The sequence below is a fragment of the Elephantulus edwardii genome, unplaced genomic scaffold, assembly GCF_000299155.1.
Source record: "Elephantulus edwardii isolate Elephantulus edwardi_28Jun2011 unplaced genomic scaffold, EleEdw1.0 scaffold00362, whole genome shotgun sequence".
Taxonomy (NCBI): Eukaryota; Metazoa; Chordata; class Mammalia; order Macroscelidea; family Macroscelididae; genus Elephantulus; species Elephantulus edwardii.
In genome coordinates this window covers 1122934-1150027 of record NW_006400112.1, presented here as the reverse complement: position 1 = coordinate 1150027, position 27094 = coordinate 1122934, and the positions used below count along the sequence as shown (strand labels likewise).

At 37.8% G+C, this 27094-nt stretch overlaps 1 protein-coding gene across 1 annotated transcript in view; it reads right to left on the bottom strand.

Moving 5' to 3' along the window:
• Nucleotides 1-27094, bottom strand: part of AKAP10 (A kinase (PRKA) anchor protein 10) — a 194015-nt gene that overhangs the window by 65834 nt on the left and 101087 nt on the right. Inside the window, exons 5-9 of the mRNA XM_006902055.1 lie at nt 26251-26349; nt 13605-13689; nt 12066-12189; nt 5046-5182; nt 1047-1191 (exon numbers count right to left, since the gene is read on the bottom strand). Coding sequence (XP_006902117.1) covers nt 1047-1191; nt 5046-5182; nt 12066-12189; nt 13605-13689; nt 26251-26349 — 590 coding nt within the window. The remainder of the gene's footprint in view (nt 1-1046; nt 1192-5045; nt 5183-12065; nt 12190-13604; nt 13690-26250; nt 26350-27094) is intronic.

The following is a 27094-nucleotide window of genomic DNA, read 5'->3' as shown; positions in this document are numbered from 1 at the left end:
AACGCAGATTGTTGATAGATCGTCCACCAATCCTAACGCCACGCTTCTCATAGAACCCAGCCTCTCGGATAATCTGCTCTGCATACAGGTTGAAAAGATATGGAGAAAGGACACATCCGTGGCATACACCCTTCCCACTTTTGAACCATGCAGTCTTGTCCTGCTCTGTTCTGACGACTGCCTCTTGGTCCAAGTATAGGTTTCCATTAGCACGATTAAATGTTCTGGGATTCCCATTCTTCTCAGTCAGCCACAGTTTGTTATGATCCACACAGTCAAATGCCTTTGCATAACCAATGAAACACAGATAGACATTCACTGTTAAAAGCCAGATTCAAAGCCTTTGCTCTTAATCACAGTATTAAATAGTTTCAATTCTCCAATGTACTTTTAGGAAGGTAATGTTCACATGCTTAGTTGTTTTTTTTTGTTTTTTGTTTTTTAACTTTTTAAAAGAACTTTTTGTCATCATACAAAATGCATATATATTGTATTTAATTCATTTATATTGTGTTTCACAGTCTTCCATTCACATTGTTTCATACCATAATTCCCATACATTGTTTCATAAAACCAATCACCATCGATCTATACCCACTACCACCCATCTTTTCAGATCTCCACTGTATATTTCATAATTCCTTCACCACCTCCTTCTATGCATCAGACTCTGTGACCTAGTAACCTAGTGATTTACCCCTCTTCTTACTCTGGAGCCCCACCTCCTGTCCCTTTTCCCTTTGAACTTTTATATACATTTTTCCAATTATCTTTATGTTTTTACAAGAATGGTCTTGTGCAGTATTTGTCAGCATGAGACTGAGTTAGTTTACTTAGCATAATGGTCTCTAGCATCTCTAATGTTTATAGTATTTTGTAAAATTGTTGCTCCTGAATGCCACACGGTGTGAATGCACCACAATTTCTCAATCCATCTGTCTCCAATGTACTTTGACCAGTTTTTCTCAAGTTCTATTTTCAGACTATGATGCTACATTTCTGGGTTTTATCAGCAAAACACTACTGCAGTAAAAACTCTTGGTTACCTTCTCCATTGTTGTCCAGGCCTGGCGTAATGGAGTTGTGAAACAGTTGGGGAGTGGCCCACCTTCTCTACAGATATTAGATTCAATTTCTAACCGTACAATGTCATCAAAACCAAGGGGATGTGTGGCTTGAAGGGAGAAGTACCTGTGACCAAAAAAAAAAAAAAAAAAGAAGAAGAGAAAAAAAAGAAAAGAAAAAAGATAGCTGTAGTAAAACTGTGCCATCCACTTCTGAAATAGCTTGCCTCTGGAAACCCTATGAACTTGGAAAAACAAAGAAAGTTCATAGGGTCGCTATGAGTCATCTACGACTCGACAGCATCTAACAACAACAACGAGAAAGCTCAGTTGGCCTAAAGGACAGAAAGTGATGCTACCAAGCCAAAGGTGGGTGATTTTAATCTGCATCTCTCAGGCCTGTTTTTAATTGTCTTTGGTCAAACATTCTTCTAGGTGGTATAGCACTGCTCTGTCGATTTGCTGTACAGAGAGGTAACTTGTGGTGGCTATAATGCTGAACACTGTGACCCTATGCAAGTGCCAAATGCAATACTGGCCACCCATAGCGGATAGAGCTTGGCAGTATTCCCTGATTAAAACAAGCTTGGAAGCAGGAGTGGCATCCACTTCCGAAATAGCTTGCCTCTGGAAACCCTATGTACTTGGAGAAACAAAGTTCATAGGGTTGCTATGAGTCGCCTATGACTTGACGGCATTTAACAACATAACAACATAGTAAAACTACACTCCATAGAAGTCTAAGCAACTTTTGGTACCTACACAATAGAGTATTATGTGAGGCTATAAGATTCAGACCTGTAGACCTAGAACTGGTAATACCTCTGCTATAAATTTATTTGCTCCCACTTTCTCTAAGCCATGTAGGAGTTACCTTCCCCTATTCTTGGCTACTGTTCTATTAACTCTACTACTATTTGAAGGGTCTAGGGACAAGTTGCAAGTAGAGCAACAAAACCAATCAATCACACATATTTAATGGGAATTTAATTTTGTTTGACTTGATAGGTAGATATGGATTTAAAAGAGGAATATTCTATGTATGGAGGGATTCAATATAGACAAAGCATTACACCAAATATTAACTATGACAGAAAAAGAAGGTTCAGTAATTAAAAACAAAAGGGCACTGAGGATAAAGTATAGAATTATTAATAAATAAAATAATCAATTAATCAGGCAGTAACATGATAGCAACTGATGCTTTGATATGGTGATAATGAAGTAGAAACAAAAACATTTAAAAGCAGGAAGAAACCAACATATGCTCTTAGAAGCATCATTCTAAGTTGGTTTCTATTTTCTGACAGAAATAAAAGAAGATTGATAATTCATTAATAGTGGTAATTTTATGTTGTGGTTTTATGCCATTGAGTTGGAATCAAGTCTTAGCTGGTGCTTAAGTAGGATTTTAGAGGACGTAAATCACAGGGGAGAAGACTGTCCATCTTTCCCCTGAGGAGTAGTTAGTGCCTGCCTTCAGGTTACCCACTGGGCCACCAGATTTTTCAAATTATCTATAAGATACGAAAATCTAAGTAGGGATTGGAAAAGTCAAATTTGGCACAATTGAACATAGCAGGATAACAATGCTGGTAGGATGTCAAGGGAGCTCTGGTGGATTAGCGGTAATGAGCTGTGTAGCCAACCCAAGTCAGGCAGTTATAATCTATTAAACTGAGAGAAAGATGGGCAATCTTCTCCTGTGCAATTTAGTACATCTGAAAATCCACCGGAGTGAGATGAGATTCTTCAGTATATAACAATAAACACCACCATAGCAGTGGGATGTCACGGAACAATTTTCATTTAAATATGGCTATCAATGTGAGAAGGGAGCACTGGCAGCCTGGTGGTAACAAGCTGCGCTGCAAACATGAAGGCATGTGGTTCAAATTCATCAAGTGTCTGCAAGAGAAAGACAGGCAGTCTTCCTCTACGTAATTTACTGCCTTTAAAAACTCACTGCAGGGTAAGCTATGGTTAGCTCCAACTTGAAGGTACCCAGCCACCAACATGAGAATGGAACCCAGAAGGAAAGCAGAGGATCTGCAGTATGGTTACTAAACTATATATAGCCAGGCCTTCTGAGGGCTACCAGCATAAAAAAAAGACGACAAAGTATTTTTTTTCCCCTAATAGAAATTCCCATGACCATTTGCATTTTCTACCACTGAAGACTTAAAGAGATTGAAACTGTTGACAACTTCATCTTACTCCACAATTAACATCCTTGGTACCAGCAGTCAGGAAAGAAGGAGATGCACCGGGAAAACCTGCAGTTAGAGACCTCTCCAAATTATTGAGAAGTAATGATGTCAGTTAGAGAACTAAGGTGCGTCTGATTCAGGCCATACCCTTTCTGATTACTTGTTATGCCCGAGAGCTGGACAATGAATAAGGATGACAGAAAAAGAACTGATGCCTCTGAGCTGTGGTGTTGGAGAAGAGCACTGAACATCCCATGGATGACTAAGAGAACAAACAGAGGGTGCAGCTAGAGTGCTCTTTGGAGGCAAGAATGAGAAGGCTTCACTCCACATACTTTGGGCATGTTGCCAGGAGGGGCTATTCCCAGAAGGACATGATGCTGAGAAGGGTGGAGGGTCAGTGAAAGAGAGGAAGGCCCTCAATCAGGTGGACTGACACAGTGAATACTGCAATGGGCTCTTGTATGTTAGGAAGTGTGAGGATGGCACAGGATAGAGCAGATCTTTTTTTCCACAGGTCACTATGAGTCACACTTGATTCAACGGCACCTAACAACAACAACTTTAACATCCACATAAACAATGTTTCTTATGTTTTCTATGAATATATTAGAATAAACATTGGACACAATACTAAGAATATCATCCTAATCCAGGTTCTGCAATTGTACTATGATTCTGGTAAGTATTTCTCACAATGGGCCTTACATGCCCTATCATAAAATAGGAAAAATTCAGACTAATCTGAATATTCATCTGGAGTGTCTTCTATTAAAGTAAAATCTCTTAAGAGATTAGATGAGAACTGGAAATCTATTTTTAATAAGCTCCTAGATGAGTCCTCCGTAGACAGCTCAGAAGGAGCCTGCAGACTAATCAGAGCCACTGACCTGGATACCCTCAGTGCTCTATCCCATGGATTTCTCTGTACTTCTTATCTATAATCTACTCAATTACATTAACAAAGAACTTTTCTTTACAAAACAAGTTAAGTGAAAAGAAGGAATCCCTACAGAAAAAAAGGGAACACCATATTATAAAGTTGTCCATAGCCTTCATTTGATGAACCTTATGTTTTCAAAGAAATTATCCTCACATTTTCCGTGAAAGCTAATGAAAAACAATTACTCATTCAGAAATTAATCTGGCTGAGCAGATTTTTACAGAAATAAACCTTCATATAGATACTAAAGTCCTTTTCAAGTTTATTCAATTAGTTTCATTGATCATTTTCTATATAGCTCACCACTTCAAGTCTCTTCAAAGTATCAAATATCTCAGTTTCTATAACTTTTCTTGTGTAGCCTGACTGCTGTTGTCAGGTTTCATCAAGTCAAGTATGACTCACAGAGACCTTATGAACAACAGACCTGAGCCCTGTCCTATCCTGTGTTATCCTTATTATCCCTGACATATTGAAGCCATTGCTATTATCACTGTGTCTATTCATACTGTTGAGTGTCTTCCTCTCAAAATTCAATCAATTCTTTGGGATTCAATTTAAATTTTCCTAAAGAGCTATCTGGCTATACCTCTTCCAAGACAGATCTGTGACTACTACTTAAATCTTGCCTAGAACTGTCCTGCATGCCACACTTAAATATACATTTCCCCAACAGATGGCAAAGGTTTACACAGGCCATAAGAAAATAGTACCCTTTGCATCTCCCACACTGAGAATTCCTTGACAGCAGAAAATGAGTTCATTCGTTGTTTCTGGTACATTTCAAATGCTTTGCAGAAACTAAATGTACATTTGAATAAAACTCACTTGTCATATAAAATCATGGCATCATTCTGTGCCTCTTGCCCATCATACTGGCCCTTTTTGGCAGCAAGCTGAGACTGGAAGTTATCTCCAGCTAACCAGAACTGTAAGATATTCATAGCATCCTCTTTTTCCATGTACTAGGAAAGAAAAAGATAAAAAGAATTTGAACAGGTTCCTCTCAAATATTAAAGCGAAGTATTTAAATATGAGACATAAGCAAAAAAGGTCACTTGTTATTTAATGCCAGTCAACAACTTACAGTAATTTTACATTGGCATACTAAAAATCTATGTTTTGAAGGAGAAGGGAAATATCAAAACAAGAAACCAACAAATTCAAACCAATACAATACAGATAGAAGTAAATTTTAGTGAGGTAAAAAATTACACTTAAAATGGATTAATGGTTTCTTAATGACAAACACACTAAATAAGCCAAATAGAATCTTTTATACCTGATTATTGTCAATAATCCATGCTCTCATATTAGCTTGAAGACTAAGCTTACTGCAAAGAGAGGGAATGGGGAAAAAAGTAATTTGCGGAACAACTATATTATGTGAAAAGGCAAATTACTGCTTTGTTAAGATTGGAAAAAAAATACTTATTGACACTTAATAGTTGTAATACTGGTGGCACAGTAGTAAAGCATAAAGAAATATATGCCAGTGTGCAAAAGAGCCAATAGGCATATGGCCAGCTCAATGCTGTCCTACAGAATACAACAGCCTGAATTAACTCGAACACGACGGGTTTAGTTTGTTAATGAGGCTGGTAGTGTAACTATTAGGGAGCTCGTGTGGTCTAATGGCAAGAAACTGCACTGCAATCCCAAAGGTAAGCAGTTCAACGCCACCAGTTGCTCCACAGAGAAGGATGGGCAATCTCCTCCTGTGCAATTAATTGTCTCTGAAAACTCACCATAAGGGCCGCTACGGGTTGGTTCCAACTTAACAGTACACAACAAGTGTAACTATTAATTGCTAGACTACTAAATGAAAAGCTGGCAGCTGGAACTACTTAGCAGCGTCATGGGACAAGAACCTAGAAAACAATATTTGTTTAGTGTTCAACTCCAACTTACAGTGACCCTATGTACAAGAGAATGAAAACAATGCTATCTTAAGCCATCTTCTCATTGATTCTATGTTTGAGCCTGTTGTTGCAGCCACTGGGTCAAGCCAGAAAAGCTAAGGACCTTGTTTGTTACTTACCCTGTATTTTACCACATGTAGTATTTGTTGACATGGACTGTGCTCTTTGGATAAGCAAACCATGTGAGAGGAAGTGTCATTATCCTGGCTTCTAAGGAATAATCTGGCTGTACTTCAACAGGTTTGTTCATTCTTTTGGCAGTCATGGTTGGTAACTTAAATGCATCACTTCTTTGTATTCCTTATTCACAGTTCAGATTTTGCATGTATACGAGAAATACACCATGGCTTAGTTTAGGTGAGACACGTCTTAACTTGTCAAAGTGACATTTTTCTCTTTTAATACTTTAATTATGTTTTTACTTAACAGATTCATCCAATTTTCCAGGGGCGATGACTTCTGTGTTTTTTGTTGATGGTGTTGATTGCCTTCGAATTGAGTATGACTCATAGCAACCCTATGAACAAAAGGTCTGATGCCCCTCTACAACTACAGACATTTATCAAAGTTCATAGAGTTTCTGAAGGCATGTTATTTTGGAAGTGGATATCACTCCTGCTTACAAACCTGTCATAGTATGTGCCATTTAGCTGCCTGTGATATATAGCGACCCTATGTATAGCAGCTCTAAACCTTTCCTGTCCTGAGCCAGTCTCAGTAATTCTAACACACCTACCCCCATTGCCCGAATTACTGTATCAATCCATCTCATCCAGGGCCTCCCTACGCTGTACTGTTTGTGCATCCCCAAGGACTGATCTGTCCTGGCCATGTGCCCAAAGTAAGCAAGGCAGAGCTTCAAAATCCTAGCCTCCAAGAAAAGATTTGGTTTCACTCTCTCCAAGACAGACCTACTTGTTTTCTTAGCAGTTCATGATATTTTCAAGACTCTTCTCTTCTCCAGCACAACTCAAAGGCATCTATTCTTCTTCTGTCATCTTTAGTCACTCACTGTCCAACTCTCTGAAGCATAACAAATAATTGAGAAGACCATGGCCTGGATTAGACACACCTTTGTATCTAGGCTAACATTGTTGCTCTTCAGCACTCTGGAGAGGTCCATGACAGCAGATTTTCCCCAATGCAATTAGTCTTTTGATTTCCTGATTGCTAGTCTTAAGAGTGCTGACTATAATTGCTAACAACCTCAATCTCTTCTCCACTTAATATGGTGCTGCCAATTGGCCCAATGGTGAGAATCTTTGTCTTCTTGATATTGAGCTTCAATCCATATTAAAGATTACAGTCCTTGACCTTTTACAGCAAGTGCTTCAGGTCTTCTTCAGTTTCAGTTGTGTCATCTGCACATTGTAGGCTGTTAAATGAGTCTTCCTCCAATCTTGATACCACACTCCTTCTTATAAAGACCTGCTTCACGAATGACCTGTTCTGCTCTGTATTAGTAAAATAAAACATCGATGTCTATTTATTCTGTTTATAATGGAATTATTTATTGGTCTAGTTTTGAGGATTTTAGTTTTTGTTCTGATGAATACTCCAAGTGGTGGTCTTTGTTCTCTGTTAATAAGTGATTGAAGTCTTCTTTACTATCAGCACACAAGGTTGCCTTATAAGGTTGCACATTGTAGGTTGTTGTTAGTCTTCCCCAACCTTAATACAGTATTCTTTTCTACACAGTCAAGGTTCTCCAGATTCTTTGCTCAGCATATAGATTAAATAAGGATAGTAAACAGATATAACTGTTCCGTACAACTTTCCTGCTAAGCACACAGAATTCACTTGTTTGTTGTAAACAACATTGTCTCTTGGTCTGTGTACAAATTATGCATGAGTGGAATTAAGTGCTTTTAAGTCTCGTTCTTTGAAATATTATCCATAATTTGTTATGATCTTCATAAATGATATTCATCATTCATCAATGCCTATTCAATAGAAAAACACAGAAATATGTTTCTGGTGTCCTCTGCTTTCATTAGCAATGATAACCTTTTAACTCCAGTTTGAATTTCTTGAATTTAACACCAGTTCCTTGTGGATGAACTATAACTACTTTCATTATACTTAACAAAATTTTACTTGCATGTGGCATTTATGTCATTTCGACATTCTGTTCTATCATCCTTCTCTCAAATAGTTACTACTAACATGGTTGTCTTCCAGTGGGTTGACCAGATAGCCTGTCTTCCAAATTCCTTAGCATAAACAAATAAGTCATTATTTCAATAAACATTCCAATAAATTACTAAATTATTATATATTATAATATGCATGTCAATTGGCATTCTATCAATTCTATGAACCTTGTTTTTCATTAGTGCCTTCATGCAACTAGGGTTTCTTCTTTCAATACCATTGCTCTTGATCATACATCATCTCTTGAAATAGCTTAACACGGACCAATTCTGCTGGGTGCAATAACTCTGCATATTAATTCTACCTCATTTTCATGTTTCCTGTGATAAGACTATTCTGCTCACAGAATCTTTTTCATTCAAGTAACTCAAGGCGTTGATCTTCAGTTCTTTCAGCTTAAGAAATGGTCAGTATTTTATATTCTCTTTTGTCCTTCTAACTCAAGGTCTTTGAACACTCTGCTATCACAGCTGCCTTTGAAATACTCTGTTCAATTCTTTTACTTTATCAACTTTCTAATTTGTTTTAGCTATTCATTGTTCAAGAACAAGGTTCAGAGTCCTGGTTGTTTGAGTTTTTTTTTTCCCTTTTAGTGACTTTTCCCTTTCTCCTTGAAATATCTGGCCTTTAGTCATCAGTGTTCAATGTGTCAAATCTATTCTGGGAGCTGTTTCTAAGTTTTCTCATAACTCATTGCAATCTAGCTGGAAATGACTAATAGCTGGCTCTCTAGTGGGTTTTGGAGGCTGTAATTGAACAGAAGGAAGGTGTCCATCTTTCTCTAGACAAGCTGCAGATGGATTCAAAGCAGAGAGGAATCTTCTTTGGGTTAGCATCACAATTTTCTACAGATTAAAACATCAGTTGTTCTTGTTAGGTGCCATCAAGTCAAGTATGATTCACAGTGACCCTATGAACACCAGATCTGAATCCCACCCTATCCTGAATGACCCTCATCTTATCTGTCACATCAGAGCTCCCTAAAACTCAGGTGAGATAAAATATGTGTTTCCATTTCCTTTAACTTGCACTTGTACATGAGTAAATAAAGTATTGTAGTCAGCTACTGGTCTTATTTTGATAGACTTCTCTATTGCTTATTTCCTCAAATGCAGTTGATCTGACTCTTATGAAGCCTATCTGGTGAGGACCATGTATACAGACAGAATTTATACTGTTGAAAAAGGTCTCCCCAGTGAAAAGTCATTAGTCTTGCACAAACTATCACAAGCTATTCACTGTTCTTTAAATAATTAAGGCCATATTTTCTGACTACAGATCTTTCTTGTTTGCAACTTCCATATTCCAATTATCATTAATTATCAATGTATCTTAAATTTGATCAATTTCAGATTTCAATCTGAAAGTTTCCATTTTTGTCAGTAGTGGTTGGTTCATAAATATGAAAATTAGCCCCAATAACTTTCTTGTAGGTATATGGATGTCTTGTTATTTACAGTGCTAAACCTCAGAACAGATCTCATTTTTTTCCCCTTAAATGATGAATATGATGTCAATCCTGTAAAGAACATCAAATGATCACCCAATTCCAAATGGCTTCTCTAGCCAATTTCAGCTCTGTGTGCTCTTTGGCTTAATTTTGTTATATTTATTAAACTTTTTATTTTGATTCAAGTAAAAGTCTAATTCTTTTTTCTTTTAGACAACTTTTAATTTCTGAGACTGATACATTTCCATGTTCCAATTATTAATGGATGTATGCAGCTGTTCTCATTCTGATGTATACTATATGAAACAAATGAAAATCCTAAAAGTTTAACTCCATTCATGGGAATATAGCTGACTTTATTTTGAGGTGGCAGCTCTTTTCCATCATTATTTTGAGTGTGTCTTCCAGTCTGAGAATCTCATCTTCTGGCACTGTAACAGACATATTTTATTGCTATTCACAGTTTTTTCACTAGCCAATTTATGTCTATCTTCTCTGTCTTAGTCCTTAATCTACATGGGTAAGCCTGTTTGTATTTTAAATTACAAAGTCAACTCATGGAAATATACTCAACTCACTGAAATATCCTCAAATGGTATTTCAAGTATTAATTCATGTCATGAAGTTAGAATTGACTCACAGCTGACTCTTTACCAGATTTCTAAGGCTTCAAGGACTCAGGGGGAGAATGCTCTTATTTCTCCCTGGAGAACAAACAGATCTGTCCTGGATAGGGTAAAATCAAGTTTCTCCTTAGAGGCAAGGATTCTGAGGCTCTGTCTTTGGGCATGTGGCCAGAAAGGACCAGTCCTTGGAGAGAGACATCATGCTTGCAAGGGTGGAATGACAGCACAGGAGAGAAAGACTTCAGATGAGATGGACTGACATGGTGACTGGAGTAACGGGGGTAGCTGTGTCAGAGTCAGCGAGACTGGCTCAGGATACACCAAGCTTTAGAGCAATTATACATAGGGTCACTATGAGCTGCAGGCAATTCGATAACCCATAAACCACCACCACAATAGTAGCTGCTTATAGATTTTAACTGTCAAAGAGGCTTTTGGTTAACAGTATCACTGCCTATGGACTTACCCTTTTGGTTAACAGTATCAATGCCTATGGACTACCCCATCAGAAATCATCATTGCTTGATAAAAATGTTTCACTATTTGATATCAAGTTAAAGTTCTAGGAAGGTTAAAGTACTGCAAGTAGGGAAAAATATACTACTTTCTTCCTGACTTGTGGTCTGCAAAGGTTTATACACCCTACTTAAGTATCTCCTTCTATGGCTTTAAAATAGCTCAAATAATTAAAAACATGCATTTGCCTCATAAACAATGGTTTAGATACTTAAAAACCAGAAGTTGTTTTTTAAAAAAAATGTCACTTTCTCTTTAACCTAGTATACCATTAAATTGCCCCTGCCATTAGACAGATACTACAAAAATAGTGAAATGTGTAAAATCCAATTTATATTCTTAAACATAGCTGTTTTCTATATACAGGAGTCCTGAGAGCAGAAAATAGGACATGGGGGCACAAGGCCCTCAGTATCTTTCTGAAAGAGCCAGAGGAAGTAAGAACAGAATAGTCCTTCACTGCCCCAAAGCAGAAAGCTGATAAAAAAAGCCTGTAACCCAGTCCCATGGTGCCTCTAGAGCCATACCAACCACAAGAGATTAGTTTATTCATTGTTGACTCACAGACTTCACTCATAGTTGTGGTACCAAGAATGGGAAATTTATTATGGAAATAAGTTGGAGAGGACAGGAGGCAAAGAATATCACTCAATGTAAATCCAGGTTTTTTAGTCCCAATTCCTCAGCAAGCACAATTCCTCAATTCCTCCAGGCTCAGGTGTCAGTTCAGCAACACAAATTCAAGCAGCCTCTGGTTTCCTCAATCATCCAGCAAGGCTTGCCTCAGAGCAGTGATAAGTCAGCCTCTTCAACTCTTACAGGAACAGAAAAACCTTTAACTGTGGCCTTTATCTCAGGGCTCCTCTGGTTACATCTTGCCAAAGTATTTCGACAGCAATACCACAGTCTCTCTCTTCTACCATCTCCAGGGTCTTGCTTGAGAACCAGGATCTTGCTCAAATCTTGCTGTTCAGCATGGAAAGCAATCTCTCTCTCTGTTTCTCTCTTATCCTGGTCTCACAGATGTTGATGATTTACAAGACCATGTGTCTGCAATAAAGGTAGCTTGGAAACCAGAGGGGCTTAAGGTAATGGCTAGAAAAAGCCAACTATAGGCTAACACTGTACAGGGCCCCAGGATTTAGAATTTAAAGCGTATGGAAGAAAATGAAGACTTTACCTCAGAGAAATAAAAGAGGGCTGACTCACAGAAGAGAATGTCAGCCAGGTAAACAGTTCCACTGGTTAGTACTTCAATCTGATATTTACAGAAATGGTGACTTCTTAGAAACTCACTAAAGTGTCTGCAAAATGACAAAAAGGAAAAATTTGAGAGAATGATTAAAGAAAGCACTTACTAGGAAAAAATGACATACCTTCTATTGTTATATGCTGCTGAGTCAGAACTGAACCATAGCTGACCCTCCTCCAGGTTTTCACAGGCAGTAAACTGCAAAGGAGGACACTGTCCATCCTTCTCCGGTGGAGCAGCTGGGGGATTCTAATTGTGTGCCTTTGTGATTGCAGTGCAGCTTCTTACCATTATACCAACAGAGCTCCCTGGCACTTACTATTATGGTTCCTATTTGTATCATAAAACCTTAGGTTAACACAACATCACTCCACTATTGTATTATCAGATTCCATTACCTCTAAGTAATCTCTTTCACCTCTTAATGATGTTGTAGCTGTGTGCTAAGATTTAGACACAATATTTGTATTACAGTAACCAAAGAACTCAACTCACAGTATCTCATATTACAGTAACCAAAAAATTAAAATTATCTGAAGAAGTAAAGCCTCCAAAGTACACACTATGGCCAACTAGCTTTAAAGATGGCGTTGACCCGCAGACTTCTGGGATTTGTAGTTACTCGTACCTGTGTGGTGTAGGTAGCACTGAGAAGCTTTCCCTCCATGCTCACAGGCTGTACCCTGGCTCTGTCTCCCTCTGTCCTCAGTATGTCCAACTATCTTACACAACGTACTCTTAATACATATTAAATGAAAGAATACAAACATTCATATTTCTTAATACCCTCAAGTGATATGAAAGTGAAAAACGACATCTTTAAATTAGGAAATATTTTCATCACACTATAGTCACACATAGGGAGCTCCAGTGGCTTAGTACTAAGGAACTGCACTGACAACTAGCAACAGTGTCAGTCTAGAGACTAAAGTGTGTCTGATCCAGTTTGAATCCCCCAACTGTTCTACCAAAATAAGGTAAGTAATTCCTTCTCACGAAATTTACTGCCTCAGAAACTCCACAGAAGGATCAGTTATAACTCAATTCCACCTCAAACTGTACTGATAACAGCTAGACGGTCACAATCAGGGAGCTCTGGTGGCCTAATGGTAAGGAATTGTGCTGCAAAGGCAAACGGTTCAAATCCATCAGACACTCCAAAAAAAGAAAGGTGGGTTAAGTCCTGTGTGATGTACAGCCTCTGATAAATAGCTGGAGATCAGCCAACATTATAAGGCTATTTACATTAAAGGAAAGCCTTTTTGAGATTTAACAGAGTTCAGATATCATCTATTTAAAAGAAACCATTAAACAAGATGGACTTAAAACATACTTGTATGATCCAGAAACATTTAAAATATTTAAATTCATGAAGATAATTTTATTTTAGTTAATGGCAAATGCAATTCTTAACAATGAATCCAAATTTCCAAGAGCACAGAATGTAGACATTTGAAATTAACTCACTCTTGCTCCATTGCACTGAAGACTATGGACTGTGCCAAAACAAAACAGTTGGGATCCACCTGTCCATCTTCTCCACATATCTTAGCTGAAAAAGAAAAATTAACTAATGAAATTCCTAGTAAATTCAAGCTAAATACACTTGTGAATCAAACAAATAATATTAAGGGTACACAAACCCAAAGGCTTAAAATATTACTAATTAATTATACAAATAAAGAACTCGGGTCCACAATCAACATTCATGGCATAAGCAGTCAGGAAATCAAAAGATGAATTTCATTAGGTAAATCTGCTGTCAGGGACCTCTCTGGAGTACTGAGAAGCAATGATTCCAGTCTAGAGACTAAAGCTTGCTTGATACAGACATGGTCTTTGCAACTGCTTGCTCTATAGCAGAGAGCTGGATAATGACTATGAAAGAAAGAAAAAGGATCAATGCCTCTGAATTGTGGTGTTGGAGGGGTCTTGAATATACCATGGACTGCCAAGAAAACAAACAGATCTGTCCTGGAAAGGGTGAAACCAAATTTCTCCTTGGAGTCTAGAATTCACATACTTTGGGCATGTTGTCAGGCATGACTGATCCTTGGAGAAGAATATGCTCAAGTGGAGAGACAATGCGTAAGAGGAAGACCCAAGATGAGATGGACTGATACAACTGGGGTAATCAGGGTATGTGTGTCAGAGTCAGTGAGGCTGGCTAAGGGTAGGGCAGGCTTCATAGCTGTTGTACAAAGGGTTGCTACGAGGTGCAGGGGACTCAATGGCACAAACGACAAAACACACACCCATATATTTATATGAAAACAGTAATCTTGAAGTAAGAAAGTCTTTCTACACATACATACAAAAGCAGAAATTAAAAGATGTAACATAAAATTAGTTTCTGACTTATTTATTGCAAACACATTTTGTAAGAAATCTAAATACAGGCTACACCATGGATTTCACCTGACAGTATGTATAGGAATCAAATAGATTACATCTGTGGAAAGAATCTCTGAAGAAGCTAAATATCAGCTGTGAAAACTAGACCAGGTGCTGATTGTGGAACAGATTACCAACGACTCATATGCAAATTCAGCTGAAGCTGAGGAAAATGAAATCACATCTACGGAAACCAAAATTTGACCTTGAGTCTACCCTGCCTGAATTTCAAATCCATCTCAGGAACAGGTTTGAGACCTTGAACACTAATGAGTGAAGATGAAATGACCTGTGGGAGGATATCATCCAGGAAGAATGCAGAAGTTTGCTACAAAGTAGAGGAGGATGAAAAGACCAAGATAGATGTCAGAAGAAACTCTAAATATTGCACTAGAGCACTGAGAAGCCAAAGCAAAGGGAAGAAATCAAGATATTAAGAAGCTGAACAGAAGATTCCAGAGGGCAGTGCAAAAAGACAAAATAAAATATTACAATGAAAATGTGCAATGAGTTGGAGTCAGAGAATCAAAAGGGCCAAACATGTGCAACATTTCTTAAGCTGAAGGAACTGAAGAACAAATTCAAGCCTTGAGTTGCAATACTTAAGGATGCTTTGAGTAGAATATTAAATGATCCAGGAAGCATTAAAAGAAGATAGAGTATATACAGAGTCACTGTACCAAAAAGAATGGGCAGACACAGAAGAATTTCATGAAACAATGTATGAGCAAAAGCCTGCGGTGAGGAAGGAAGTAGTTCAAGCTGCTCTGAAAGAATTGGCAAAACCAAGGCCCCAGGAATTGTTGGCATACCAACTGACATATTTCAAAAAACAGATGCTGCCCTGGATGTGCTCACAAAGTTGTACCAAGAAGTCTGGAGGACAACCACCTGGCCAACTGACTGGAGGAGATATGTATTTGTTCCCATTCCAAAGAAAGGTGACTCGACAGAGTGAGGAAATTATTTAACAGTATCACTGATATCACATGCAAGCAAGATTCTGTTGAAAATTATCCAAAAATGCCTGGAAGAGCATATCAATAGATAACTGCCTGAAGTCAGGCTGGGTTTAGAAAACACGGTGGAACTAGCGATATTATAGCTAATATCAGATGGATCTTGGCTAAAAGCAGAGAGCACCAGAGGATTGTCTATGTTTCATTGACTATTCATTGACTAAGGCATTTGACTGTGTGGATCACCACAAACTGTGGCTTACTCTGAGTAGAATGGGAATCTCACAACACTTGGTTGTACTTGTGTGAAACCTATACTTGGACCAGAGGCAGGTATCAGAACAGAACAAGGGAACACTGCATGGTTAAAAATTGGGAAGGGTGTCCACGAGGGATGTCTTCTATCTCCATACTTTTTCAATCTATGTGGGCAAAAGGTTATCTGGAAGGCTAGGCTGTATGAGGAGAAATGTGGCATCAGGATTGGAGGAAAACTCATCAAAAATCTGCATTATGCAGATAACACAACCGTGCTTGCTGAAACTGAGGAGGACCTGAAGTGCTTGAGGCCGAAGGTCAGGGACTGCAGCTTTCAATATGGATTGAAAGATTGTCACCACTGGGCCGACTGGCAACATCATGATAGAATGGTGAAGAGACTGAGATTGTTAACAGCTTTACTCTGCTTGGCTCTACAATCAACACTCTTGGAACCAGCAGGCAGGAAATTAAAAGACGAATTGCATTCAGAAAGTCAGCTGTCAGAGACCTCTCCAAAGTACTGAAGAGCAACAATGAAGTCTGGAGACTAAGGTGCGTGTGATACAGACCATGGTCTTTGCAATTACTATACATCAGAAAGCTGGACAATGACTAGGGGTGATAGAGTATTGATGCCTTTGAGCTGTGGTGCTGGACCGAGAGGAGAACAAACAAGTTCCTTCTAGAGAGGGTGAGACCAGGCTTCTCCTTGGAGGCAAGGATTCTGAAGCTTCATTTGACATACTTTGGACATGCTGCAAGGCGAGACAGTTCTTAGAGAGGGACAGCGGAATAGAGGAAGACCCTTGATAAGGTGGACTGATTCAGTGACTGGGGTAAAGGGTGTAGGTTTTGTTAGAGACAATAAGATTGGCACAGGAAAGAGCAGGGTTTAGGGCTGTTGTACATAGGGTAACTGAGTCACAGGCGACTCGATGGCACATAACAACACGACATATATTAAAACACTTCCTGGTGCCCCTATATGAAAGGATTATACTGGGAGTGGGGAATCTGTAGCATACATGACAGTTAAGAAGCTACTATCATAAACACATCAAGATTTCTTCTAAACTAATAAGCAATGAAGCACAAGAAAACTACCACAGACTGCAAAGACAAAAAAAGAAAATATAAAGATTATGCTTAAATGTATTTTTATATTTTCTTTTCAAAACTTGAAAAACTATGAAATGGTCAGTATAAAAAGATACACATGTTCACAGTAAACATAAAGAGACATACAGGTAAAGTAAAAAGGCATTACTATTTTTGTCCAGTAGATTAACACAAAATTGTTCTAATAATAAAAAGCTCACTGCTGTATGAGATGATTCTGACTCACAGCAATCTCACAGGACAGAGTAGACTGTCTCCATAGAGTTTCCAATGTTTCTCTCATGGATTGTTTAAAACAATGACCTTTTGTTTGGCAGTCAAACTCTTCACTATCAGAGCTCCAGTTTTAACAAATGCTGTTAGGTGCTGCCAACTTAGTTTTGCCTCACAACAACTCAATGAACAAGAGAACCAAACATTGTCAGATTCTGTACTATATTCACATTTTCTGTGCTTAAGCCTCTTTTTCACTGTGTCAATCCAGCTCATTAAGAGTCATCCTTTTTTTCAATGACCCTCTACTTTTGTAATCAAGATGTTGCTCTTCAGGGAGTGGACTCTCATTACCTTGCCTAGGGTAGTTTTTTCCCCCTATTGTTATTTTATATTGGTTTACACATAAAATTAATATACTCTGTGGATCATTCATGAACACTGCACTTTACACATTCCTACAGTCACACAGTTTCTCAAATGAATACTCACATACATGTGTTTTAATTTTATAAAACACATACATTAAGTTCATAATCACCACTGATCTATTACTATTTCCCTGACTTCAGTTCCAACCTCCTCCAATCTTTTCAGGTCTTCATTGGATCTTTCCTAATTCCTTCACCCTCTTCCTTCCCCTCTTCTGCTGCTCCCTCCACTTAGCAAACTCTGTTCTTCTAGTGATTTCCTCCTCTCCCCTCCCTCGGCCTCCCTGCACACCCTTCCTCTTTTAGACTTTTAATAATCTTACTGATAATCCTTCTATTTTTACAGCAATAGTCTTATGCATTATTTGTTAAGAAACTGAATTAGAGGGGAGCTCTGGTGGCCTAGTGGCAAGAAGCTGCACTGCAATCCCAGAGGCACATGGTTCAAATCCACCAGATGCTCTGCCGAGAAAGGAGGGATAATCTCCTCCTGTATCAGTCAGATCCGATTTGACGGTACACACAAAATAATAAAAATTTAAAAAAATTAAAGAATTAAAAAAAAAATACAACCCTGAGTTAGTTCACTCAACATTACATTTTCTAGCCTCTCCTATTGTTATATTGCATTTCACAAAAGCATTGCTCTTTGGTGCTGCATAGTATTCCATGGTATGAATGTACCATAATTTCTCAATCCATTTATTTGTTGATGGATATCTGGACTGTTTCCATGTTGCTGCTATTGTGAATAATGCTGAGATAAACACAGGTATACAAATCTCCATTTGTTTCTCAGTTCTATTTTCTTTTGTGTATAGTCCCAGAGCTGGGTCATATGGAGTTTTTAAGTTCAGTTGTTTGAAGAAACACCAAACTGCCTTCTAGAGTGGCCGTATCATTTTATAATCCCACCAGCAGTGCATGGAACTCCAATCTCTCCACCATTTATTGCTTGTTTTCATGTTAAACTTTACCACATCTACTGGGGTGAGATGGTATCTCATTTTGGTTTTGATTTGCAACTATCTTACTGAGAGTGACTTTGAGCATTTCTTCACGTGTCTGTGAATGTCTTCCTTTGTGAAGTATTTCCATGTCTTTTGCCCATTTTTGTTATTGGGTTATCAGTATTTTCTTTGTAGAAGCCCTGCAGTATTCTGTAAACCTTCATTATGAGACCCTTTTCTGAAACATTACTGCCAAATCCCCCCCCCCACCGCCCAGTCTGTAGGTTTTCTTTTCACTCTATTGGGAAAAGTTCTTAAAGCACAATGGGAAGGTCTCATCTGCCGATTTTGTCCTCTTCTGGTTGTGCATTTTTGGCTATATTTACCAGTCTATTTATAGCATAAGCTAGGTCTTCTATGTTTGATCTCATTTTGTCTCTTATGATTTTTATGGTTTGGGGCTTTACCCCTAGACCTCTGAGTTGATTTTTATCATGTGAGATGTGTATACTGCTTCAGCTTTCTGCAGGTAGATGTCCAGTTTTGCCAGCACTATTTCTTGAAGAGGTTGTTATTTCTCTATTTGATAGGTTTCATTTCCTTGTCAAATACCAGTTGACTGTAGGTATATGAATTAAGTTCTGGGTTCTCAATTCTGTTCCACTTGTCTATGTATTTGTTATTTTACCAGTACCATAATGCTTTGGTTATTATAGCTGTCTAAGTAGGTTTTCAGATTTGGGAGTGCTATGACTGTCACTTCATTTTTGTTTTTCAGAAGTGCTTTGTTTATTTGAGGTCTCTTTACTTTCCAAATAAACTTACCAATTGTCTTTAGGTAGACATAAATAAATAAATACCAGAAGTAAATATGTTTTGGAGAGGGTGCTGCCAGAATGCTTTTTGGAGGCAAAGGTAATGAAGCTTTGCCTCACATATTCCAGGCTTATCGCTAGGAGGGGTTGTTCCTTGGAGAAGGACATACGCTTGGAAGGGTGGAGGGCTGGCAAAGGGAAGACTCAGCCAGGTGGATTGACACGGCGACTTCTGCAATGAGCTCTTGTGTGTTGGGAAGTGTCAGGGTAGAACAGGATATTGTTGTTCATACTTGGGTCATACTTGATGCCACCTAACAACAACAATTTATTTGAAAAATGAGTTCGGTATCTGTGTTGGGATTGTGTTAAACATACAGATTGTTTTTGGTAGGACTGTTATTTTCACAATTTTGAGTCTTCCTATCCTATTCAATATTGTATTGGAAGTACTAACTAGGGCAATAAGTGAAGAAAAGAAAATGCACTGCAATTGGCAAAGGGATGGTATAACTGTCACTATATGCAGATGATCTGATAATGTACACAGAAAAAAAACCCCAAAGACTAAAAAAAAAAAACCCCACTATTTGACCTAGCAAACCTGTTTATTATATTAAAGTAGCAGGAGATAAGATCATATAAAAAAATCAGTGGGATTATCTGGAGTAACAAAGAAAACATGGAAAAGGAAATTACAAAAAGCAGTATCATTTATAATATCCAGTCACAAACTGAGATACTTTGGAATAAATGTAACTAAAGACAAAAAAGACTTATAAGGAAAACTACCAAAGGTTACTGTAACAAATAATAAGGGACTAACCAAATGCAAAGAAATTTTCTGTTCACAGATTGAAGGACCACAGAATTGTTAATAACGTTACTACATGCTGTACTATTGGAACCAACTCCAGTCGATTTACAGAGGCAGTTAATCGCCCAGGAAGAGACCTTCCACCTTCTTCCTACAGAGTGGCTGGTAGACTAAAATCATGTGCCTTTCGGTTGTCAGTGCAGCTCCTTACGACTGGACTACCAGTACTTCTCATGTTTTAATAATATATGTTATTGTTTTTGTTATGTGATATTGAGTTGCTTGCAACTCATAGCGACCGATGTACAACAGCTCTGAAACCTGCTCTATCCTGATCCAACCTTATTGTCTCTGACACACCTATCCCCCTTAACCCCTTTAGTCAATCCATCTTATCCAGAGTCTTTCTCTCCTGTGCTGTCCCTCCACCCTCCCAAGTATGATGTCCCTCTCTATGGGCTGGTCCTTCCCTGCAACATGCCCAAAGAATGTCAGGCAGAGCTTCAGAATCCTTGCCTCCAAGGATTAGTCTGGTTTCACCCTTTCCAGGATGAACCTGTTTGTTCTCCTAGCAGCCCATGGTATGTATAATCAATACTCTTCTCCAGCACCACATCTTAAAGACATCTATTCTCCCTGTATCATCTCTAGTCCCTGTCCAGCTTATAACTGATGCACAGCAAGTAATTGCAAAGAGCATGACCTGGATCAGGTGCACCTTAGTCTCCAGACTGACATCACTGCTCTTCAGTACACTGGAGAGATCCCTGACAGCAGACTTTCCCAATGTGATTTGTCTTTTTCCTTCCTGGCTGCTGGTAGCAAGAGTACTGATTGTGGAGCCAAGCAAACTGAAGCTGTTAACAATCTCACTCTCTTCATCATCAACAAGAAAAACATGTTTGTACAGAAAAGCTAGGAACAACACTAGAAGTCCTAATCCACAACATAAACAGTCTTCCCAGTATCCTGGAAAAGCTACAACCAGGAGAAGATAACATAGATGAATGGGACCTTCTAAGACTCAAATCCCTATGCACATCCAAAAACTTCTCCAGTAGGGTAAAAAGGGAAGCCACTGACTGGGAAAAAGTATTCAGTAATAACATATCAGATAAGGGACTTATATCCAGAATTTATGAAATACTTGAGCACCACAACAAGATAAAGGTAAATAATCCAATAGAAAAATGGGCACAGGATATGAACAGGCACTTCACCAAAGACGACATTCAGATGGCTAGCAAACACATGAAGAAATGCTCAAAATCCCTAGCCCTAAGAGAGATGCAAATTAAAACAACTATGAGATATCATTTCACCCCAGTCAAAATAGCAAAATTTAACAGAACAGCAAGCAACAAATGCTGGCGAGGTTGTGGAGAAACTGGAACCCTGATTCACTGTTGGTGGGAGTGGAAAATGGTGCAACCCCTGTGGAAAGCAGTATGGTGCTTTCTCAAAAAGTTGCAAATAGAGATACCATTTGACCCAGCAATTCCACTACTGGGAATATACCCTGAAGAGACCATAGCTGACATCCAAGCAGATATATGCACACCCATGTTTATTGCAGCTTTGTTCACAATAGCAAGGAGTTGGAAACAACCTAAGTGCCCATCAACAAACGAATGGCTAGAGAAGCTGTGGTATATTCGCACAATGGAATACTATGCTGCATTCAAAAACAAGGAACTCATGCAATATTATTCAAAATGGTTGACTCTGGAGAACATTATGCTGAGTGAAATATCCCAGTCACAAAAGGACAAATATTACATGATGCCACTGTTGGGGAGAGACTGAGTAAGATGGGTTCAATAATGTATACTGCATTGAAACAGAGGAGGGAGAAAACTGTTTAAAAGAGATATATAACTAGGTATTTCTGTCATCACAGGAGACTAGAGCGAGGGCTACATGGTGGAGGGGACCTGGGGGAGGGTTTGTAAAACAATGAAAGAATCTTTTCTTTTACTTTTCCATAATTTTTTGACTCATGTACTTATAACTTGTTAGTCAAATTTGAGCCTTCTAGGTTGCAACACCCCCATGATACATCTTCAAGGATATGAACATGTACGGCCAAGCACAATCAATAAGAGTGCATCTAAATCCCAAAATCAATCTCCATAATAGTCTATGTGTTTCCTACTGCCAAAGGGGCCCTTTAGAGTAGTGAGAGAAGATCTTCACCCTGAAACCCACAGCGTCCCTTTTCAGCAGGAAGTAGCTAAGAGAATATGCCATCCCCTTTTCCTTATGACTCAGGGTGAAGTCTCTCTCAGGGAGGAGTGATAGGGAATGGCAAAGGACACACTGACAAAGAAGATTAATCAGAACTGGCTTTGACAAGCACTGTGGCATTTGGACAAGAACAAACTGGGAGGAGGGTAGAGAGAATAGTGCAACAAGGAATGAATGGAAACCCAAAATCTCTGTAAATGTTTATGAAAATTAATAAAATATAGAAAAAAAAAAAAAAGAAAAACATGTTTGAAAAATGTTGTGGAAAACTAGGCTCGGATTGGCCTGAGTTTGAAAATCATATGCTCTCTTATGGTGGGAAAGAAAAACAGTGTCTTATTTATTTTCAAAAAGAAGATGTCATAATCAATCCTGAAGTATAATGTTCTTAGTGATAGGACAATATCCACACATCTACAGGGAACACTAACTAGTTCATTCAATTATCATTCAAATTTAGATTGCTGTTGTTATGTGCTAGCAATCAGGTTCCAACTCATCATTCATTCACTGCTTTTGTGTTGGAAATGACTCTTAAGTGACATTCTAGTGGGGCTTTAGAGGCTGAAAATTGCATGGGAGGCAGCTGTCTTTCTACAATTGAGCAGCTGGTGGATTAAACCACTTCTGCCTTTGGTTTGGCAGCTAATTCCTTATCCATTACACCACCAGTGTTCTTACGTTTACATACCAACTACTTATATCAAAGTTGAAGAAACTAAAGACTTTTTAAATTAACTCCTGCAGTCTGAAAGTAAAAACAGAAACAAAGGAGTCTATGCAGTGGTAAAATGTGGCCTTAATGATAAAGAAATTATTCCAGAGAGCATAAACATTTAAGATAATATTTTTTTATTAAAAAATCTTTTTTTTTCAGTAACATAAGCGATGACAAACCAAATGAAGTTTACCAGATGAAAAACAAAGGATTCAAATTAACATGTATGTGGAAAGAAATGACAGAGTTTTCACCAGTCAGAATAAGGTTCGGGGCTGATTGTGAAATGCTCAGATGCAAGTTCAAGTTGAAGAAAATGAAAACAAATCCACAAGAGCCAAATCATAATTTTGAATATATGCTATTAGAATTTAGAGACAACCATAACAACAGATTAGATACTAATGAGTATAGACTCGACAAGCTGTGAGAAAAAATAGAGAATATTAAATAGGAAGAAAACAAAATGTCATTAAAAAGGGGGGGGGGGAAGAGACCAAACCAGGCCTCAAAAAGGGATAGAAACATGCTTCTGAACACAGAAAAGTTACTGTATATGGAATAATGAAGTAAAGAAGGGAACACACTTCAAAAACCAGCTCAAGTAAAGTACTATAACAAACTGCATAAAGAACTAGAGTTAGAATATAAAAAGAGAACACATTTGGCATTTTCCAAGCTAACAGAAATGACAAATACTTTAATTTTCAAGTTGCAGTAATGATGGAGTCGCTGGGGAAAATATTGAATCATGCAAAATGCTCAAAAGAAATGGAAGGAATACTACAACCAGAAGATAAAATAGATAAATGGGACCTTCTAAGAGTCAAATCCCTATGCACATCCAAAAACTTCTCCAACAGGATAAAAAGGGAAGCCACAAACTGGGAAAAAGTATTTGGTAATGACATATCAGATAAGTGACTTATATCCAAAATTTATAAAAATACATGAGCAAAACAACAAGATAAAGGTAAATAGTCCAAATGAAAAATGGGCACAGGATATAAACAGACACTTCACCAAAGAAGACATTCAGATGGCTAACAAGCACATGAAGAAATGTTCAAAATCTCTAAGAGAGAAGTAAATCAAAACAACTATGAGATATCATCTCACCCCAGTCAGAATAGCAAAATTTAACAGAAAAGCAAGCAACAAATGCTGGCGAGGATGTGGAGAAATTGGAACCCTTTTTCACCGTTGGTGGAAGTATAAAATGGTTAAACCACTATGGAAGGTTGAATGGCTTTCTCCAAAAGTTGCAAATACAGATACCATTTGACCCAGCAATTCCACTACTGGGAATATACCCCAGAGAGATCATAACAGCCACCCAAGCAGATATATGCACATCCATGTTTATCGCAGCTTTGTTCACAATAGCAAGGAGTTGGAAACAACCTAAGTGCCCATCAACAAACAAATGGATAGAGGAGTTGTGGTATAGTCACACAATGGAATACTACACTGCATTGAAAAATAAAGAACTCATGCAATATTATTCAAAATGGATGACCCTGGAGGACATTATGCTGAGTGAAGTATCTCAGTCAAAAAAGGACAAATACTGCATGGTGCCACTGTTGTAAAACAGGACTGACATCAGGGAGACTGAGAAAGATGGATTTAATAATATAAACTGCATTGAAACAGAAGAGGGAGAAAACTGTTTAAAAGGGATATGTGATTAGGTATTTTTGTCATGATGGGAAGTCCAGAGCAAAGGCTGCATAGTGGAGTGGACCTGGGTGGAGGGACTGTAAAACAATGAAAGAATTTTTCTTTTACTCTTCCAAGAGGGTAGTGTATTGGGGGAGGGGGCGGAGGGTGAGGAGAAAAGTGCAACAATGAATGAATGGAAATCCAAAGTCTCTGTAAATTTTCATTGAAATTAATAATAATAATAAAAATAAAAAATAAACAAAAAGGGAAAAAAGAAGAAAAAGGAAAAACAAATGGAAGGAATACAGATTTTCCCCCTATAAAAATAATTACTTAACATTCAACCCTTTTAGGAAACAGTATATGATCAAGAATCAAGTCAAAGTACTGAAAGAAGATGTCTACACTGCATTGAAGGTGTTAGAAAAAAAGCAAAATTCTGGAACTGATGGAATAACATCTAAGATTTCTACAAACGGATGCAATGCTAGAAGTGTTCATTTACATATACAAAGATATCTGCAGGATAGGTACTTACTAGAGTAGCCAGCTGGTAGAGCTGAGTCTACTTCAAAGAAAGGTGATCTAACAGAATGCAGTAATTGTAATGTCATATGTTGGATAATAACTAAAAACACAGCAGCAGCATTGTAGAGAAAGGAAAGTGTCAGAAATTGAAACTGGATTCAAGAGAACACAGAGTGAGCATATATTATCTTTGATGTCAAATGTAGCAGAGGGCCAGCAAAACAGAAGATGATCATCAATAGCATGGATCAACACAGTATTTACAACAGTGGATTCAATTCAGGAAAGACTGTAAGACTGGCTGGCACAGGACTGGGCAGTGATTTGTTCTGTTTTATACTATATGCTGGGAGGAGCTGGAACTGAGAGGGCCTTAAACAAACATAACAGAAATAAATACATGTGTTTGACCCAATATATACTTAATATATGTATACAGGATAGAAACCATAATACTGTGCGGTACTTTGATTTTTCTATCTTTTCTTTATTATGGGCAAAAAGTAAGAGTGTAAAAGAAGGCTAGTTTGAAATCTATTTTGAAAATACCTCCTATATTGCACAGTAGTTAAAATGTGAGACATGAAAATAGAGCATTTGGTTTTAAATCTTAGCATTAAGATGATGTTAACTTGGACAAACTACTTAGTCTGTTTCATTTTTATTTATAAAATCAGAGAAACTATTTATCCTACAAGGTTCTTTAGAAGGTATGAAATGAGCTTATTAATGAATAGCCCTTCAGATATTGTCTGAGATATAGTAAATGCTCACTTAATGTAAATTATTTTCTTATTGTATGAACCCAAATAAAAAGTAAAAATTTAAGAACATAGATTCAGCACATGAGGTAGTTTTAAAAAGTGAGCTAAAATCATATATAACAAAACACTCTGAAAGCACACTAGGAAGGGGTATGTTGACATTATTATCTATAAGAATTTTAAAAAATAAAAATGCATTTATCTTTTAACAATAGCTTCAAGCACTGCTTACCTATAATGTCATTTCTCATTGCTTCTGTAATTGGTATTGGCTTAGCAGCATCTGGTGAGATATATTTAGTAAAAGTATTCACTGCATCTTGTTCAATACCTGCAGGGAAGAAGACAATTACTTAAGAAAAATCATAGCTCTGACACTAAAAGTATGAGTAGCAAAATAAAATCAATGAATTTCATGTTAAGGGGAAACTTCTGTGTCCCCAAAATCTTTATAAACAAAGTCAAGCAATAACCTACAAAATTGGAGAAAAAAATTTTGGGAATCATTTATCTGTTAGGTGTTGAAGATGTAAAATATATAAAGAACTGCTAGGAATTAACAAAAAAGCAAACAACTCAATTAAAAATGAAAAGAAAACTTAGCAGCTATTGCATTAGAACTGCCAACCTTCTGGTAAGAAGCTGAACATTTCATTATTGAAACACCAGAGCTGTAATCAGTAATTATAGCCATATAACCCATCACCATCAAAGTAACAGATTAATAATAACCCTGTGGGACAGAGCGGAACTATTCTACAGGGTTTACAAGAAGAAATCTGGAGAACCACCACTTGGCCAACTGACTGGAGATCTATATTTGTTTCCATTCCAAAGAAGTGTGACCCAAGAGAACGTCGAAACTATAGAACGATAGAATATGCAAGCAAGATTCTACTGAAGATTATCCAAAAACGACTGGAACAGTAGATCAGCAGAGAACTGCCAGAAGCCCAGGCTGGGTATAGAAGGGGTCATGGTACTAGGGATATTATAGCTGGTGTTAGATGGATCTTAACTGAAAGCAGGGACTACCAGAAGAATGTCTATCTGTGTTTCATTGATTATGCAAAGGC